Source organism: Mercurialis annua, linkage group LG1-X (genome assembly GCF_937616625.2).
Source record: "Mercurialis annua linkage group LG1-X, ddMerAnnu1.2, whole genome shotgun sequence".
Classification (NCBI taxonomy): Eukaryota; Viridiplantae; Streptophyta; class Magnoliopsida; order Malpighiales; family Euphorbiaceae; genus Mercurialis; species Mercurialis annua.
The window spans coordinates 68,433,523-68,448,080 of NC_065570.1; the positions used below are offsets into that span (position 1 = coordinate 68,433,523).

The window sequence follows — 14,558 nt, forward strand, 5'->3', positions numbered from 1 at the left end:
TAAAACTCAATGAGCTCCACAATATTGCAAAACTCCAGGAGGAAGAGCGTAATCTCCCCCAGCACAAGATTTAGAAAACATAAGAAAAGTAGCACAACACTCTTCATTCACACTCCTCGACCCACTATAAAAGCTTCCAATTTCGGTCATACACCTTCCAAAAGGTACCGCAATATTGGCGCAGCCAAACACATCACTCCCCCCAAAATTCTCATCGTTATTGCTCGGCGGCGGCTGGGGTTGCCTTGGATACCAGAAAGACGGTGGCTGCGGTGATTTTGGTGGCGGCAGGCTAATAGTTGGGTTAGTGGGTTGCTGCAATGCTGGTGGTGTGGGTATTGGCGTAGGGTTGTTTGGAGTTGTGTAATAAGACTGCCATGGACGTGGAAAACTATAATAAGGAAAAGAAGGTTTAAAGTAGTTTGGTGGAAAAGAAAAAGATGAAGAAGAAGGGTTACAGTTGCAAGTGCATCGGCAAGATCTTGAATATTCGCCGCCGTAATAGCGTTTCTCCGGTCGGCAGCCGGAAGGACAAGTTCCACAATCACATGACGCCCATGGAAATGCTTCAGCAGCACAGAATGCTGTGCATAAGAAAACCGACAAGATTGAAACTGAAGCAGCACGGCGGTTTGCCATTGAAATTATGAACTTTTGTTTTTCTCTTTCGTTTGCTTTTAACGCTGTTCTGATTTTTGGCAAGTAGTCATAGTTAAAAATTAGGACAGTATTGTGATGGAGATTAGCTTAGATATACGCTAACTATCTGTTATCTGATTCCCCATTCTGTTCTGTTTGAATTTTTATAGCTAATTATTTCTACTACTGCTATTAAAATTCAACTGTTAGGATAAATTTAATTCATGAAGCCAAATTATCATGATAAATAATTGGTAGTTGAAATTGGCATATTGCATGCATGTATCCATCTATAATATATCTATAAGTGGAAAGGGAGACAAGTCAACTTATAATAATTGTCTTAATAAGATTTATTTTATAAATGTTTTTTATGAATATTATAAATGTTAAATAACAATAAAAGAAAATTCATTTCAGTAAAAAAATATAAAGCTAAATAGAAAGCTAATTTTAATATTGAAATATAAATTCATTAAAGTAGAGTTTAATTTTAAAAAAGAAAATATGAAAGATTTATATACTAATTAAAGAGCAATTTTTATAAAATTAATTATATAAAAATTACAATAATTTTTTTATCAATACATTTTTGGAGAGGATATAATTGCTTTTGTCCTAGGCTCTGTTTGTTTCAGCTGTTTGATGCAGCTGGTAGCTGGTGGCTGGTAGCTGGTGGCTGGTAGCTGCTGGCTGATAGCTGGTGGCTGAAAAATAAAATAAAATATTCAACTATAATTAGGAAACATCTGAAAAAAATTTAAACACAAATCAAACTACTAAACTATTTCTAAAAATAACTACTAAACTATTAAATCTAAAAGCTAACTAGATAAAAAATCTAGTTATTCGGTTTCCATAAGCCTTTCACCCACAGAGAGTGATGATAGTCAAGCCATTTCCATTTTGTTTCAGCGTCTTTTAGAGTACTATACATCTCTCTTTTCGATTTCTGGTCCAACAATAAAGTACTAAAAAAATGAATATCGCTAGCCTCTTGCATTTGTGGTAAACGAAGAACGTCATTCATAACTTCTTCAATGGAACATCCTGGGCGATCTCCTAAAACTCCACATAAAGCAGTAGTTTTATTTTTCATACTTTCTTGCATACCCTCATTTAATTCTCTAACTATATTGGTTACTTGTTCAGTACCCGACATCTTCTTTCCTTTATTCGTTTTTTTCCTATCTTTTTCCTCACTAGTTTGAGAATTTGTCCTCTTTTGCTTTTTACTACTCGGTTGACTAGCATTACTTCCAATATTTTCCAAATTTACTGTTCCGAAAAGAAGATCGGTAAATGATGACTCGTTGTTTAACCCTCCACTAGTCATGTCGTTTAGGTAATCATTAAAAGTATTTTCTGTATGACCACTTTGCTGTGTAGAAAGCACATCATCATGCGTAATTTCTTCAAGGTCACTAGGTAAAACTCCGGAAGATGGAGCATATGCATAATCTCCAGTAGCCACAGTACTTAAAAAGATAATTTCATATTTTTCATAAAGCTCTTTACCGATTCCTTTTTCACGGAATTTAGCAAAACTGGGGTTTTCCTAAAACACAAAAAAATAAATTAATAATTTATTATTAACCCATTTATATAACTAAAAAATTATGTAGATTTAATTAAAACTTACTTGAATTTTTTCATCCCACCATTCATTAGACGCAACGATTGTGCCAGTAATAGGATTCCACCCTAATCCAGTTGATTTCCCTTTCAGATCTTTCCAAATTTTCCACTGTTCTTTCATCCAATCCCATTTATGCTTTAATTGCTCTTTTGTAAATATTAAACCAATTAGTTTCATCTCATTTTCTACCCAAATCCATCCTTTGTCACCCCATCCACCTCCACTCCTCTGACCAATATTAGTTCCTCTAACACAAATATCAACAAATGAAGTAAATTGTTCATTTGTCCAAATGACTCTTCCGCTATTCTTATGCTTCCGAGACATACTTAAATCTATCATAAAAATTAATTGTAATAATTAATATAATGAACCCAATGAATAATTCTATCCGTAATTCTAGAAAAAAATGCATGTTATGTTATACCACGAGTTTATATAAGCAGATAATAGAACTTAAGATAATTCTGCACTATCATAATATATACAGTAGAAGACTTATATGAAAAGGTAATTCAATTTGTATGCACTTATATATTTTATATTGGCACATTATGTCTAACTAATTAGACTTGATATGTCTAAGAGCACGTATGGAATTTGTAAAAAGAACAAAAAGAAAAAAAAAACAAACCTGCAGCACAGCTCAGCTTTGCAATGTTGTAAGTTGGCTTAAAAGATGAACATTGGCTGGGTAACTTTTATCCGTCCTATATATTTTAATTTTTTGAAGAAAATCACAAGAGAAAGGTAGAAGTTGTTAGCAAGATATGGGCTACGTAACTTTCAAGTAAAATATAAAAAATTACACAACAATATACGTGTATTTTCTGTTAGTAAATTCACCAAATCTCTTCCCACAGAAATATCTTTTTGTTGTGAAGATATTTTCAAATTAATAGATATTAAATTGTTTAAAATATTTTAATAAGATATATAATAGAAAATCTGATAACAAAAAAGATATTCTTGTTAAAAATTTATATAACAGCAAAAATATAAGATTTCCTAATGTTCAAAATATTGCCAATTCTCTTTTCACAGAAAAATATTATTATTCGAAGTTTAAAAATAAACAAAAAATACGCAAACCAATTTAGCTGATAAGAAGCTAAAAGTTGACGTGAAATTGAATTCGTAAAATATAATACTAATTTTCCCATATTAGTAATCAAAAGTTTGGATGCTGGAGTAATAACAGCATGAAGAGTATACCCAGCCACAACTATTCATATGAATTAACAATATTGCAATCAAATAAAGAAATCCAAGAGTTATAATTTGTTGATAAAATTTATTTGCCAGAATCTAACCTAAATATTATACCTAACTGTGAGCAATTAACATAAATTGATTAAACATTAAAAGAATTGACAAAAACAATCAATAAATAACTTACAGGAGTAAATTAATAATTCTTCTGTCTTGGTTTCTTAATTGAGTTCTGTTGATAGAACACATAAATTTTATAGATGAGCGATTGAAAAATTTAAGAAGCCAATTTGTTTAGGTATTCTCTTTTATATAGGATGAGGATAATATTGTCAAACAAAATTTAAAAAGGAAACAGCTGAGAAAAAGCTACAAAATAGTGCTTTTTGAAAAGCAGCTGTTGGACATCTCAAACAGCTAACAGCAGCTGTTTCTAATTCCTCACCAAACAGGTAATTGCAGCTTTTCGAAAAGCAACAGCCAACAGCTGCATCCAACAGCTCAACCAAACGGGCACCTAGTTAAATCTATTTAGAGCACCTGTTACAAAGCAAATTAGTTTTGCAAACGAGGAGAATGAAAAAAAAAAAAAGAAACGAGGAGAATTATTACTCCAAATTGACCCTAACCATAGTCCCAAACTTACATGAGTTATCACTCGAGAAAATTGAGCTATATGGCTCGTTTTTTTTTTATAAAGTTTACATTAGCGTAAACATAAATTAGTCTTTTTAAATTTATAAATATACATAAAATTAAATTTTAAAAAAATTATAGCTTAAACATTGAAAAATATTTTATAATCCACTTATTTACCTCACTTGTGATAACTCTCTTTATATAATGTTTCATTCGTCCAATTACCTTCTAAAAGTGTATATCTCAAAAAACAGAATTCATGACATCCACTATTTAATTGACACGTCAGGTGATACAAAAAAATGAGTTAAAATAGATGAATTATATAGCATTATTTTTAAACATTAAAAAAAATTAAAAAAAATTATGAATACAGACAATTTTTAAGAGGACGAAATTCGTATTTACTAATTTTATTTTCTATTTTTTGAGGAGATCAAACTACTATCTAGTAGTTTTGAACGGTGTTACTGGAAGGGCCATTAATATCCTCAAGAAGATCCGCCGGTGCGGAGGAATGAAATATTTTGACATAATATACAACATAGGTCAATATTTGGTTTATGTAATGTATAATCAATGTTGTCAAAACCGACTCGGCCATTGTACCGGTAAGAACAGAGGATGAAAGGTTAGAGGTTCAACCGAAGTTAAATCGGGATTCAACCAGAGATAAAAATAATAATACATCTAATAATTATTTATATAATTGTATGTAATAAAAAATGTAAAAAAAAAAGAGAAAACCAACTAGTTTTAAATATAAGTAACACAAATAAAATCTAAACATATACAAGTTGTTAGTTTAGTGATGTTACATGTTGTATTCCATTTCCATAGCTGGGATCAGACCCCAGGCCTTGGCACTATTGTTTTTCTATTAAACATGTATATAGCACTTTGATTATTTGGTCGAACCGGCCGGGTACAATTTGGGTTTACCGATTTAGCCGTTGAAAATCAATGGTTATCTAGCCAGTTTGATAAAAAAACATCGGTTTTTTGATATATAAGGGTTATTAGGGCAATTCAAACCGGTGACCTGATCAGTTCCCGATATTTCTAGGTGAATCGGTCGGTCTGGTTCGTATTTGACAACAATAGTAATAACATATTAAAATAGTTATTGAATATAGAATGAAATAGCTTCTTTTTATTCTTTTAAAAGATTGCTAATTTCGTAAAATTATGAAATAATAATTTCATGAACCAAAATAAAAAATAACTATTTAAACTAAAATAATATATCATAAGGCATTTGTAATATATTATTCATTTACGAATTCATTTTCTTTCACAACCTTTTTTAATGTTTAAAAATAGAAAAAAAAAATATTTATTTTGTTCTCTAAAAATAGACAAACTAAATTATATAAAAACTAAGTTAATCATATTCTTATTAATTTTTCGTTGAACAAAGGATAACTTATCCCCTGAACTTGCATCAAAGTATTAAAAAAATTCAAAACTGAAAACTTTGATCAATTTATATTTTAAATTTGCGTAAATTTGGTTAAAACTCCTCCTCTCCACTCACCCCTCCGACAGTGAGGCACACTTTCCAGTTTCTGAAGGTGGTTTTTTTGGCAAAGTGGTTTTTAATGGTAAAAGGTTTAAAATGATTATAAATATTTCTTAACTTTTTTTTAACAAATAATCATTAAAAAAATAATTTAATCATTTTAATTTTAAAAATTTATATATCAAATTATTATTAATTAAAATTATAAAGGACTTTATTGTATTTTTACAAAAAAAATCAATATCTTTTAATTTTTTACAAAAAAAGTCAATATCTTTTAATTTTGTTCGTTTTCAGCGAGGACAAGCTCCTCCTCCTCGGAGCAGCAACTCCTCGTTTTTCATAGGAGCAACGAGGAGCAGATCTGCTCCTCGTTGCTCCTCGTCCGAGATGAGGAGGAGCAGTCTGAAATACAAATGAATTTATTTTGTTTTAATTAGGGTTTAATTACGATTAATTTGTATTTAATTATGATTAATTAATATTTAATTATAATAAATTAGAGTAAATTATGAATTTTATGATACTCTCTTTTTAATTTAGGTGTCACGTCAGCAAAAAAGATTGTTTGACCCGGTTTACAAATTCAGGGTATAAGTGATATGATTTTTCTACTTTAAATTTTTTTAATTGACATAAATTGTGAGGATAAAGTGATCTTTTATCCATTTTTCATTATACCAGTAGTTTAATTATATAGATATGTAAAATATTAGTAATTATTTATTTTAAAAATATCAATTCTTTTTTTTAAATTAAAACTAGGTTTTAAAAAATTAAATTAAATTATTAATTTTATATTGAATAAAATAATAATTTTAATTTATGATGATTAAAAAATTTAAGATAAATGATTAAAATCAACAAAAAGTAAGACTAAAATTTTAAATTTACTATTTAAATTAAAATAATATATCTATTTCAAAATAGAAAACTGTCATTTTGTTTTTGGGTGGGATAATTATGCAATGAGTCCCGTGTGGATTAAATTTAAAAAGAATTCCGTTCCTGCCTAGATCTTAGTCAACGGTCAACAAACAATCAACAACCTTCCCAGCCTCCTCACCTCCCAGTTCAAGCGCATGTTAGTAAAAGACAACAACAGATCTAATCTAACCACGCATCCAATCAAACCCTACCCCCTCCCATAACTCCCCCACATTTACTCAACCCAAAAACTTAACATCAAATATCTCTAAAAAAAAAAAAAAAAAAAATTCACATAAAAATAAGACCCCATTAAATTATTTCATCCGTCCCATAAATATAGACACAATTTTTATATTGATTATCTCAAAATATACACAAAATTACTATATTAATTACTTGAGATACTAATTTTATTCTTTATTAATTTCAACAATTTTTATTATATTCTATAAATCATCACTTATCCAATATAAAAAATAATAAAAAAATTAAATTTTATCACATTTTATTACAATTCCAAAAGAATTTAATTTTTTCATAATATAAATTAATAAAATTTAAAATATTTATATACTAATTAAGTTGAGAATATTATTGGAAGGCAATAAAAAATAATTACTTTAACTTCTATTTTTAATTATTATACAAACTCTATTTTATTTATCTTTGTGTGACGGATAGAGTAATAATTATTCACATTAATACGGAATAAAAAGTTATTTCAGCCTCTAAACTTATAAAAAATAAGTAATTTTCCCAGCAACTTCAATCAACTAGAATTTTTCTTATTTTAAATTTTTAAAAATAATATTGAATCGTTTCTCTTTTTTTTGTCAAAGATTGAACTTCATTAAAAGAAGAAAGATATATATATATATACAAATAGAAAATAACTTCTTAATACTAATGAGTAAGTCATTCCAAAATAAAATGATGAGAACTGCAAAGCAGTCGTTTATAAGGGCTTTTTAGCCACCGAATGGGCCATCTAATTAAAATCTAATTTTCAAAAATCAAAAAATTAGGTTATAAATATCAACTAAAACTATTCCAGCATTCTTGACGACGATGTCTGAAATCAACAATTCCTCCATTGCTGTTGTACTCCATTGCTGTTGTACTCCATTGCTGTTATATTTAAATTTTTTTCTACATTTCATATATTTAAACTCATTTCTTTATCCCCATATGCAAATAAACAACACATGGCACACAGCACAACCTACAGGCGCATGTTAGCATCGTTTGAAGAAGACTACTAACTCACCACCATCTCCTCCTTCATCTAATCCTAATCCATCTTCTTCCATGGATCCCACTCTCAGCAACAACACAAAACCTACCAATACTAACAAAAACCCACATCATCCAGTTCCTTCTAAACCCTTCTACATGTCAAATCCTTTATCTAAACTAAACCCACTTCATCAAAAACCTAACAAAATTTATCATCCGCCGCCGGAAGGTTATGTAGACACCCACTTGCAAGCTAAAGCTACAACTCTTTCAGCGGATTTTGATTCAATCAACAAATCCAAGCAGTTGAAAAGAAATGAACGGAGAACTTGTAAAGACAAGATCAAGAAGCTGTCGTCTGGTGATAATCAAGATTTGGAGAAGAAGAAGGATATTAATTGTAATGATAAGGAAGTGATGAAGGATCTAATTGAAGGTCTTGATATTAAGAGGATGACGGTATCCGGCGGTAGACGGCGGTCTTTTGGTGGTTCTCAAGTTGAATTAGGTGATTTTTTGGCCAATAATGGTGCTAAAATTGTGTCTGTTGATATGCCACCCTTTATGCAGATCCATGCTGTTGATTTTGCTAGAAAGACTCATGATAGTCTTGAAAAATTCACCTCTAAGACACTTGCGCTCACACTTAAGAAGGTAATTAATTACTCTCTTCATTCATACTTTTAATATTTATTTGTTGAGTTTTTTTTACTGCTATTGATGGTATTATTAATGTTTATATGTTGATTTTCTACTACTCAAAACTATATAGCACGGAAACTTGTCGAGTTTTACATTTCGATATTTTCATATCCTTAAAGCTTGTCAAAATTAGAAACCTCTATAGTTAATCATTTAAATTCTATTATTTTTATGAATATAGAAAATATAGTTTGGCCATGAACATTTTTATTGTGTATCATTTCTCGTTTCAGCGTTTCTCGTTTCAGCATTTCCGTTTCGGTGTTTGGTGTTCCGTAAATGATTTTGTGTAATTTTTCTCAGGAATTTGATGGGGTATATGGGCCAGCATGGCATTGCATAGTAGGGACAAGTTTTGGATCATTTGTGACACATTCAGTAGGAGGGTTTCTGTATTTCTCAATGGATCAAAAGTTGTATGTTCTCTTGTTCAAAACTACAGTACAAAAAGCTGATTGAATTTTATAAGTTTGTAGTATATGTAGTTTAGTGTAGCTAAAAGCTTAAAGCAATTCTTCCTCTTTTCGCACCTTTGTATATTGATTTTGCCTAGGGAAAGCAGTAATTTATGTGGAAACTTTCTACTTTTTATCTCTTGCTCAAGTAATTTATGCCTCATTGGCTAGCTCCAGTGGCGGAGCTACTCACAAGCGGACCCGTGCACCCGTCCTGGTCGGAGTTGACCGGAGATGTAAACTTCTTTCTAAAAAAAGTTATGATTCTTAATTTCTCCCTAGTACTTGATAATATTTTCTGGCTATGTCGTTGAGTTGTTCACATTGCTAGTGTCGTTGTATTTTTCTTCTTCATACTTAACTTTGTAATTGATTACCCAATGAGATCTTAATTCAAGACCTCAAAGTGTTGGAGATAACTTAACTTCAATGCTAATGGAGCTATTTCCTTTTGAAATTCTAAGTATATTGTTTTTCATTAAATGGAGAGGCTATTGGAAGCATTGTCCAATGTGCTCATTAACGCCTGAGATTTGGATAGCTCCTCTCCTTTTGAGAATCTATGCATTTCTTATTTACATAAGAATAACTATTTCTAAGCACGCCCGGTCTCCATGAGAAATTAAAATAGAGCATCTAATAAAGTATTTTTCACATATCAAGATTTACAAGACCGTTCCTTTTATTCTAATGCGACCGAGGGATCATGTCTGAATAATACATCATTAGGCTATACTATACATTTAGTAACTTCAGTTTAATAGTACTTGTTTATTTTTCTAATTTATCTTCTTTGAAGGTTAATTTGATGCTTATTACCATACATTGTTTAGTAACATAGAAGTAAGAACTATGCATTCAAGGAATGAAGTGGAAAACTCTGAGCTGTGTGTCTGTCTAATACTATCTCTTTGTAGTTGTTAAATGAAGTTCATGAAAAACGACTAAAGGTGTTAATATTTAGATGTTAAATGGCTATTTAACTACGTTGGATCTCCCATTGGCCAACCATAAAGATGAAAATTAGTTAATTACTAGTTGATTATGAAATGTGACAAACTGTAATTGGGACCAGAGTTGCAGGATTCTTCACATAACGAGAGTAGAGAGGGCCATTCCCTATCACTAGGCCACCCAACTTCTGACTCTCACTGGTCACTGCAAAAAATCAGTGATCAAGGATTTATTATCTTTTCACCGGCTGCTTCATGTTATTGACTCATAAATTAAACATACAGGGTAATTTCGGTCTTCTAAATTTGTAGAACGAGCTGGTATAAATCAAATTTGAGTTTTAACAGTACAATCTATAACTCTTTAAAAATGTTTTATTACTCCAACTCTTATATATTTAAAGCAAAATTTAGCATAAGATTAGATAAAAGTATATTTACTTTTAAATAACAAAAAAAAAAGATTAAATCACTAAAATTGCTGGAAAATGCATCTTTTTATTCTAAACAGTCCTTTCCTAAGAAAGTTGTCCATGGGCAGCATAATCGTGTCATTTTCTTACAAGCTGGCTATTACGTTGTCATTAACTAGAAATGTAAATAAGGAGGCAAAGTAGTTCTTGACTTCTTTCACACTCCTTCGAATTTGGTTGACAGCATTAGTGCAAATTTGACCCATTTGAGGAATTTGAATGTTAATTGATGTTTGGTCAAAATAAAGCAGCATTCAAACAATATAATGGTGTAGAATATGTTTTGTTGCCAAATTTCATTAAGATGTTTGTATAATTGATGGCTTCACAAAAACACATTATTAAACACCTTTTACCAGTTTTAAAGAGCTAACCCACAACTTACTATTTCTTTTTAGGCTCACATAAATGGGGTCTCTTGTCTTCATTTTTTTTTTTTTTTTGCAAGGGTAAGACATTTTCATCTAGTGCATGAGGTGGTTAGAGCTCTTCAATGGACCGATTATGTCCGGTTTGCTTCACTTGGTCCGGATTTAAACATTTATTTTTTAAAAAAATGTTCAGTCTTAACCCGATCTCGTATAGTTCTATGTTTTCATGTGCTAGTTTAATTTTTCTTAATTAAATCTATATTAAATCCAAAACATTGTACATTGAATATTATTTTTGTCTAATTTCACTGAAAAAAACCTCATCTTTACAATAATCTCTACGTAGCCAATATGTTATGAGTACCTTTATTTGTCTATTTTCGTAACTATAAGCTGAATGTGTTTGGATAAAGATCCTCTTATGTTCAGTCATCTTCTGCATTAGTCATTATAAATGAAGGGTAATTAATTTTAACTAATTTAGATTGTTTTATTCTATACTTTTTATTTGCAAACGAATAACTAAATATAATCTCTCATGTTTAAGTGAACGTGAAGGAATCCGACCCTATTTAATTAAAAAAACAAAATAATTGTACTTTTGTTTGCTTGTTTTGTCTTACATATATATTACACTTACAATAGGAATTTTTTTATCTAAATCCAGTTCATGAAAATTTTACAAATCTATATTATCAGATGTTAAAAAAAAGACAGAAAAGGGAGAAAATTATAAAAAGATGGAAAACTCATGCTAGAATTTTTAAGATTTGATTGGATATGTTTATGAATTTTTTATGATCAAATCTAGGTTGGATATTCCCTTTATTATAAGAAAAAATCAGGATAAATACTTTTAAAAAGAAAATATGTACCTCAATAAAGAAAAAGTTGAAAAATACTTTATCCTTTTAATAGTTTTATTTTTTACTCGAAGACATGTTTATATTATAACTATATTATTTTTTTAATATAAACATATTTTTTTACTCTCTCTCTCTCTCTCTCTCTCTCCATTTTGTCTCTTCTTCTCTATTTTTTTTATTTTTCATTTTTATTCTCTTCTTTTTCGTCATTCCTTCATCGCTCTGCCGTTTTTTTATTAATTATAAGCGATTTTTTCTTAACTCATGGTGATTATTATAATTTATTTTAACTTTCAAATGTAAATTAATTACTTTTGAATTTTTTCAGTTCCAGATATAAAAATCTGCATAAAAATAATTTTATGATGAAAACACGATTTTTTTGCAAAAAAAAAATTATCTGTAGAAATCAACGTCTATTTATTATATGAGTATCACTGCATTAGCATATCGATATCATAAAGCCTTTTCTCTCATTATATTTTTTTTTTAAAAAAGCTGCATGAATATATATATTTTACGGTCAATTTTAGAAAAAATTTATTGTTATCTAGTAAAGATTCATGTTTAACATTTTATTTACTGGAAAAAAATCCTGCATTAGCGCATGAAAGCTTAAATTTATCTATCGTCCCTGATTTTCGATTTTTTCATCACTAACATTCTTAAATATCAATTGTAGCGTGGAAACCTCTCGAGTTTCTGTTTAGAAGCCAGCAAACTCATTCCGTCTATTATTTTATTCACGCCATTAACACATGCTGACGTGGCATTTAAAAAATTAAAAAATTAAATAAAATACAAATTAGCTCCACCTCATCTGACACATTATCATAGAACTTTAAAAATCCAAAAGACCTGAAATACCCCTAAAAGAATTCTAGAAGAAACCTTTTTATTTCAGCCACCACCAATTCTGCCGTCGAAACCCACCGTCACTGCCATCATCTCTGCCGTCTACACCCACCATTAGAAACTCTAAGATACAATTTAGGTGGTTGTTTCTGATGAAACAATATCGACAGAGCTAATCATTGTCCTACTGTAAAGTACGGTACAAAAGTTCACATCTTTTTGATTGAAGACACCATTAGAAGGTGCTGATAGGAATCTTTTGATGTCTATCTGAAACCATAATTTATGGACTGGACTCCTACCGGCCGGTGAGAAAAGGCAACATTTTATTGGTCAGAGGCGGTATGCGGAGTGTTGAATTAAGATGATTGAGAGTCCAGGGGCGGAACCAGAACTTATCATTTAGGGGGTCGGGATTTTTTTTAATAGGACATCTTTTTTTTGATTTTTTTTCATAATTTTAAAGGGTAAGTGAATATTATTGGCTATTTTACATATTTTTAAGTTAAACAATCTATCATCTATTTTGGAAAAAAAATTACCCATGGATCAATTTATTATAGGCTAAACCCATTTTGAGTTCCCTAAACTATATATTTTTAGTTGATCAGATCTCTCAACTTCTATTTGGCTTCCTCAAATTCCTAAACTTTCATTTTATGGTTCATCAGATCCCTCAACTTCTATTTGGCTTCCTCAGATCCCTAAACTTTTGTTTTTTGGTTCATTGGGTCATTAAAGGGAGATCCATTTAAGGATTTAATGAAGTAAAAAACAAAAATTTAAGGACCTAAGGAACCAAAAAATAAAAATTTAGGGATCTGAGAAAGCCAAATAAAAGTTGAGGGACCTTATAAAATAAAAAATATAAAAGTTTAGGGATTTGAGAAAATCAAATAAAAGTTGAGTAATGAACTAAAAACGTTTAGTCCAGGGACTTTAAAATAGGTTTAGCCTTTATTATATTACATATCAATTAATAAAATGATTTAATTTATTAAATATTAATTAAATAATAAAAATAAATAACTAAATTATTATAAAAAATTTACTTTCATTCTTATGTAAATTTTTAATTAAATATATTAATGAAAACTAAATTTTTTCTTTGAAAAAGTTGTAACACTCAATTAGAAGTAACCAATAAAAATTGAATCCAAAATGTTAGTACACAGGTCAGGCCAAATGTTATAAAAAGGCCAAACCTTTCACAAAAGTTTTACAAAAGTCATGACCTTTCAATTTTGTCGATTTTGGCCAAAAATAGATTTGATTTCACAAAAGTCCTGATATTTCAATATATGTGCATGCCACGTAGGCGTCACATAGGTAAAGTTGAAATCAAATTGAGAGTTGGCCACAATTGAAACCAAATAATATGTTTTTGGCCAAAATCGACAAAATTAAAAGGTCAGGACTTTTGTGAAATTTTTATGAAAGGTTTGACATTTTTACGACATTTGGCCCACAGCTTATAACACATTGAAGGATAAAAGTAAAATGGGCCCTAAAATATGAAGCATAAGCCCATAGCATATTAACAAAGTTCCAAACCCTACTTTAAAAGTTGCAGCACCAACGATGGAGGCATAACTATTTACCGAAGAGGTTGCAAATTAGAGGGTTGACGGCAGAGGATTTGTGCACTGGTCCTTCACACCTCGCCGACGAAGAGGGTCGCCCGGCCCTTCTCGACCCCCCCTCGTTCCGCCTTGAGACAGAACCTGGAGAATATTCTGTTGTTGCGACAGGCTGAATTTCTGTGCTCAAATGAGCCAATCAAGCGCAAAATAAGGAGAGATTAAATGGGGCTGGCATAATTAGGAAGGAAATGACCCCCAACTTTCTGATCGGTCGGCGTGAAGCCTCAAAAAGGTATCTTGCTCGGACAGCCCGAGTCTTGCGAGAGCTATGGCTGGTGCATTCTTCTTTAAGATTAATGGCCCTCACATTATGTCGAACATGGCTGAAAGGAACGCTCAGATAAACTCTATTGATCGAGAAAAAAAAAAGACTAATGGTGAAGTGGAGAGATAAATAGCGTCGCAGCTTCTGCGGTATTAAAT

General features: G+C 30.5%; 3 protein-coding genes across 4 annotated transcripts; 1 reads left to right on the forward strand and 2 right to left on the reverse strand.

Moving 5' to 3' along the window:
- Nucleotides 1-6: 6 nt before the first annotated feature.
- Nucleotides 7-639, reverse strand: LOC126675291 (4-O-methyl-glucuronoyl methylesterase 1-like). The gene has a single exon (XM_050369909.1). It carries the CDS (start codon nucleotides 637-639, stop codon nucleotides 7-9), a length of 633 nt encoding a protein of 210 aa, XP_050225866.1.
- A 777-nt stretch (nucleotides 640-1,416) lies between these two features.
- Nucleotides 1,417-3,172, reverse strand: LOC126665380 (L10-interacting MYB domain-containing protein-like). 2 transcript variants are annotated; one of them, XM_050358161.2, is made up of 3 exons: nucleotides 2,913-3,172; nucleotides 2,282-2,613; nucleotides 1,417-2,197 (listed from the first exon to the last, which is right to left on the reverse strand). In XM_050358161.2, exons 2-3 carry the CDS (start codon nucleotides 2,603-2,605, stop codon nucleotides 1,481-1,483), a joined length of 1,041 nt encoding a protein of 346 aa, XP_050214118.1. In that variant the 5' UTR covers nucleotides 2,606-2,613; nucleotides 2,913-3,172; the 3' UTR covers nucleotides 1,417-1,480. The 2 variants fall into 2 exon arrangements, with proteins under 2 accessions (XP_050214118.1, XP_050214117.1); XM_050358160.2 differs by lacking the exon at nucleotides 2,913-3,172 and having other exon boundaries at nucleotides 2,282-2,651.
- A 4,477-nt stretch (nucleotides 3,173-7,649) lies between these two features.
- On the forward strand, nucleotides 7,650-9,279 carry LOC126675299 (uncharacterized). The gene is made up of 3 exons (XM_050369922.2): nucleotides 7,650-7,682; nucleotides 7,821-8,471; nucleotides 8,823-9,279. The coding sequence occupies exons 1-3, from the start codon at nucleotides 7,650-7,652 to the stop codon at nucleotides 8,976-8,978; spliced, it is 840 nt and encodes a 279-aa protein (XP_050225879.1). The 3' UTR covers nucleotides 8,979-9,279.
- Nucleotides 9,280-14,558: the final 5,279 nt, after the last annotated feature.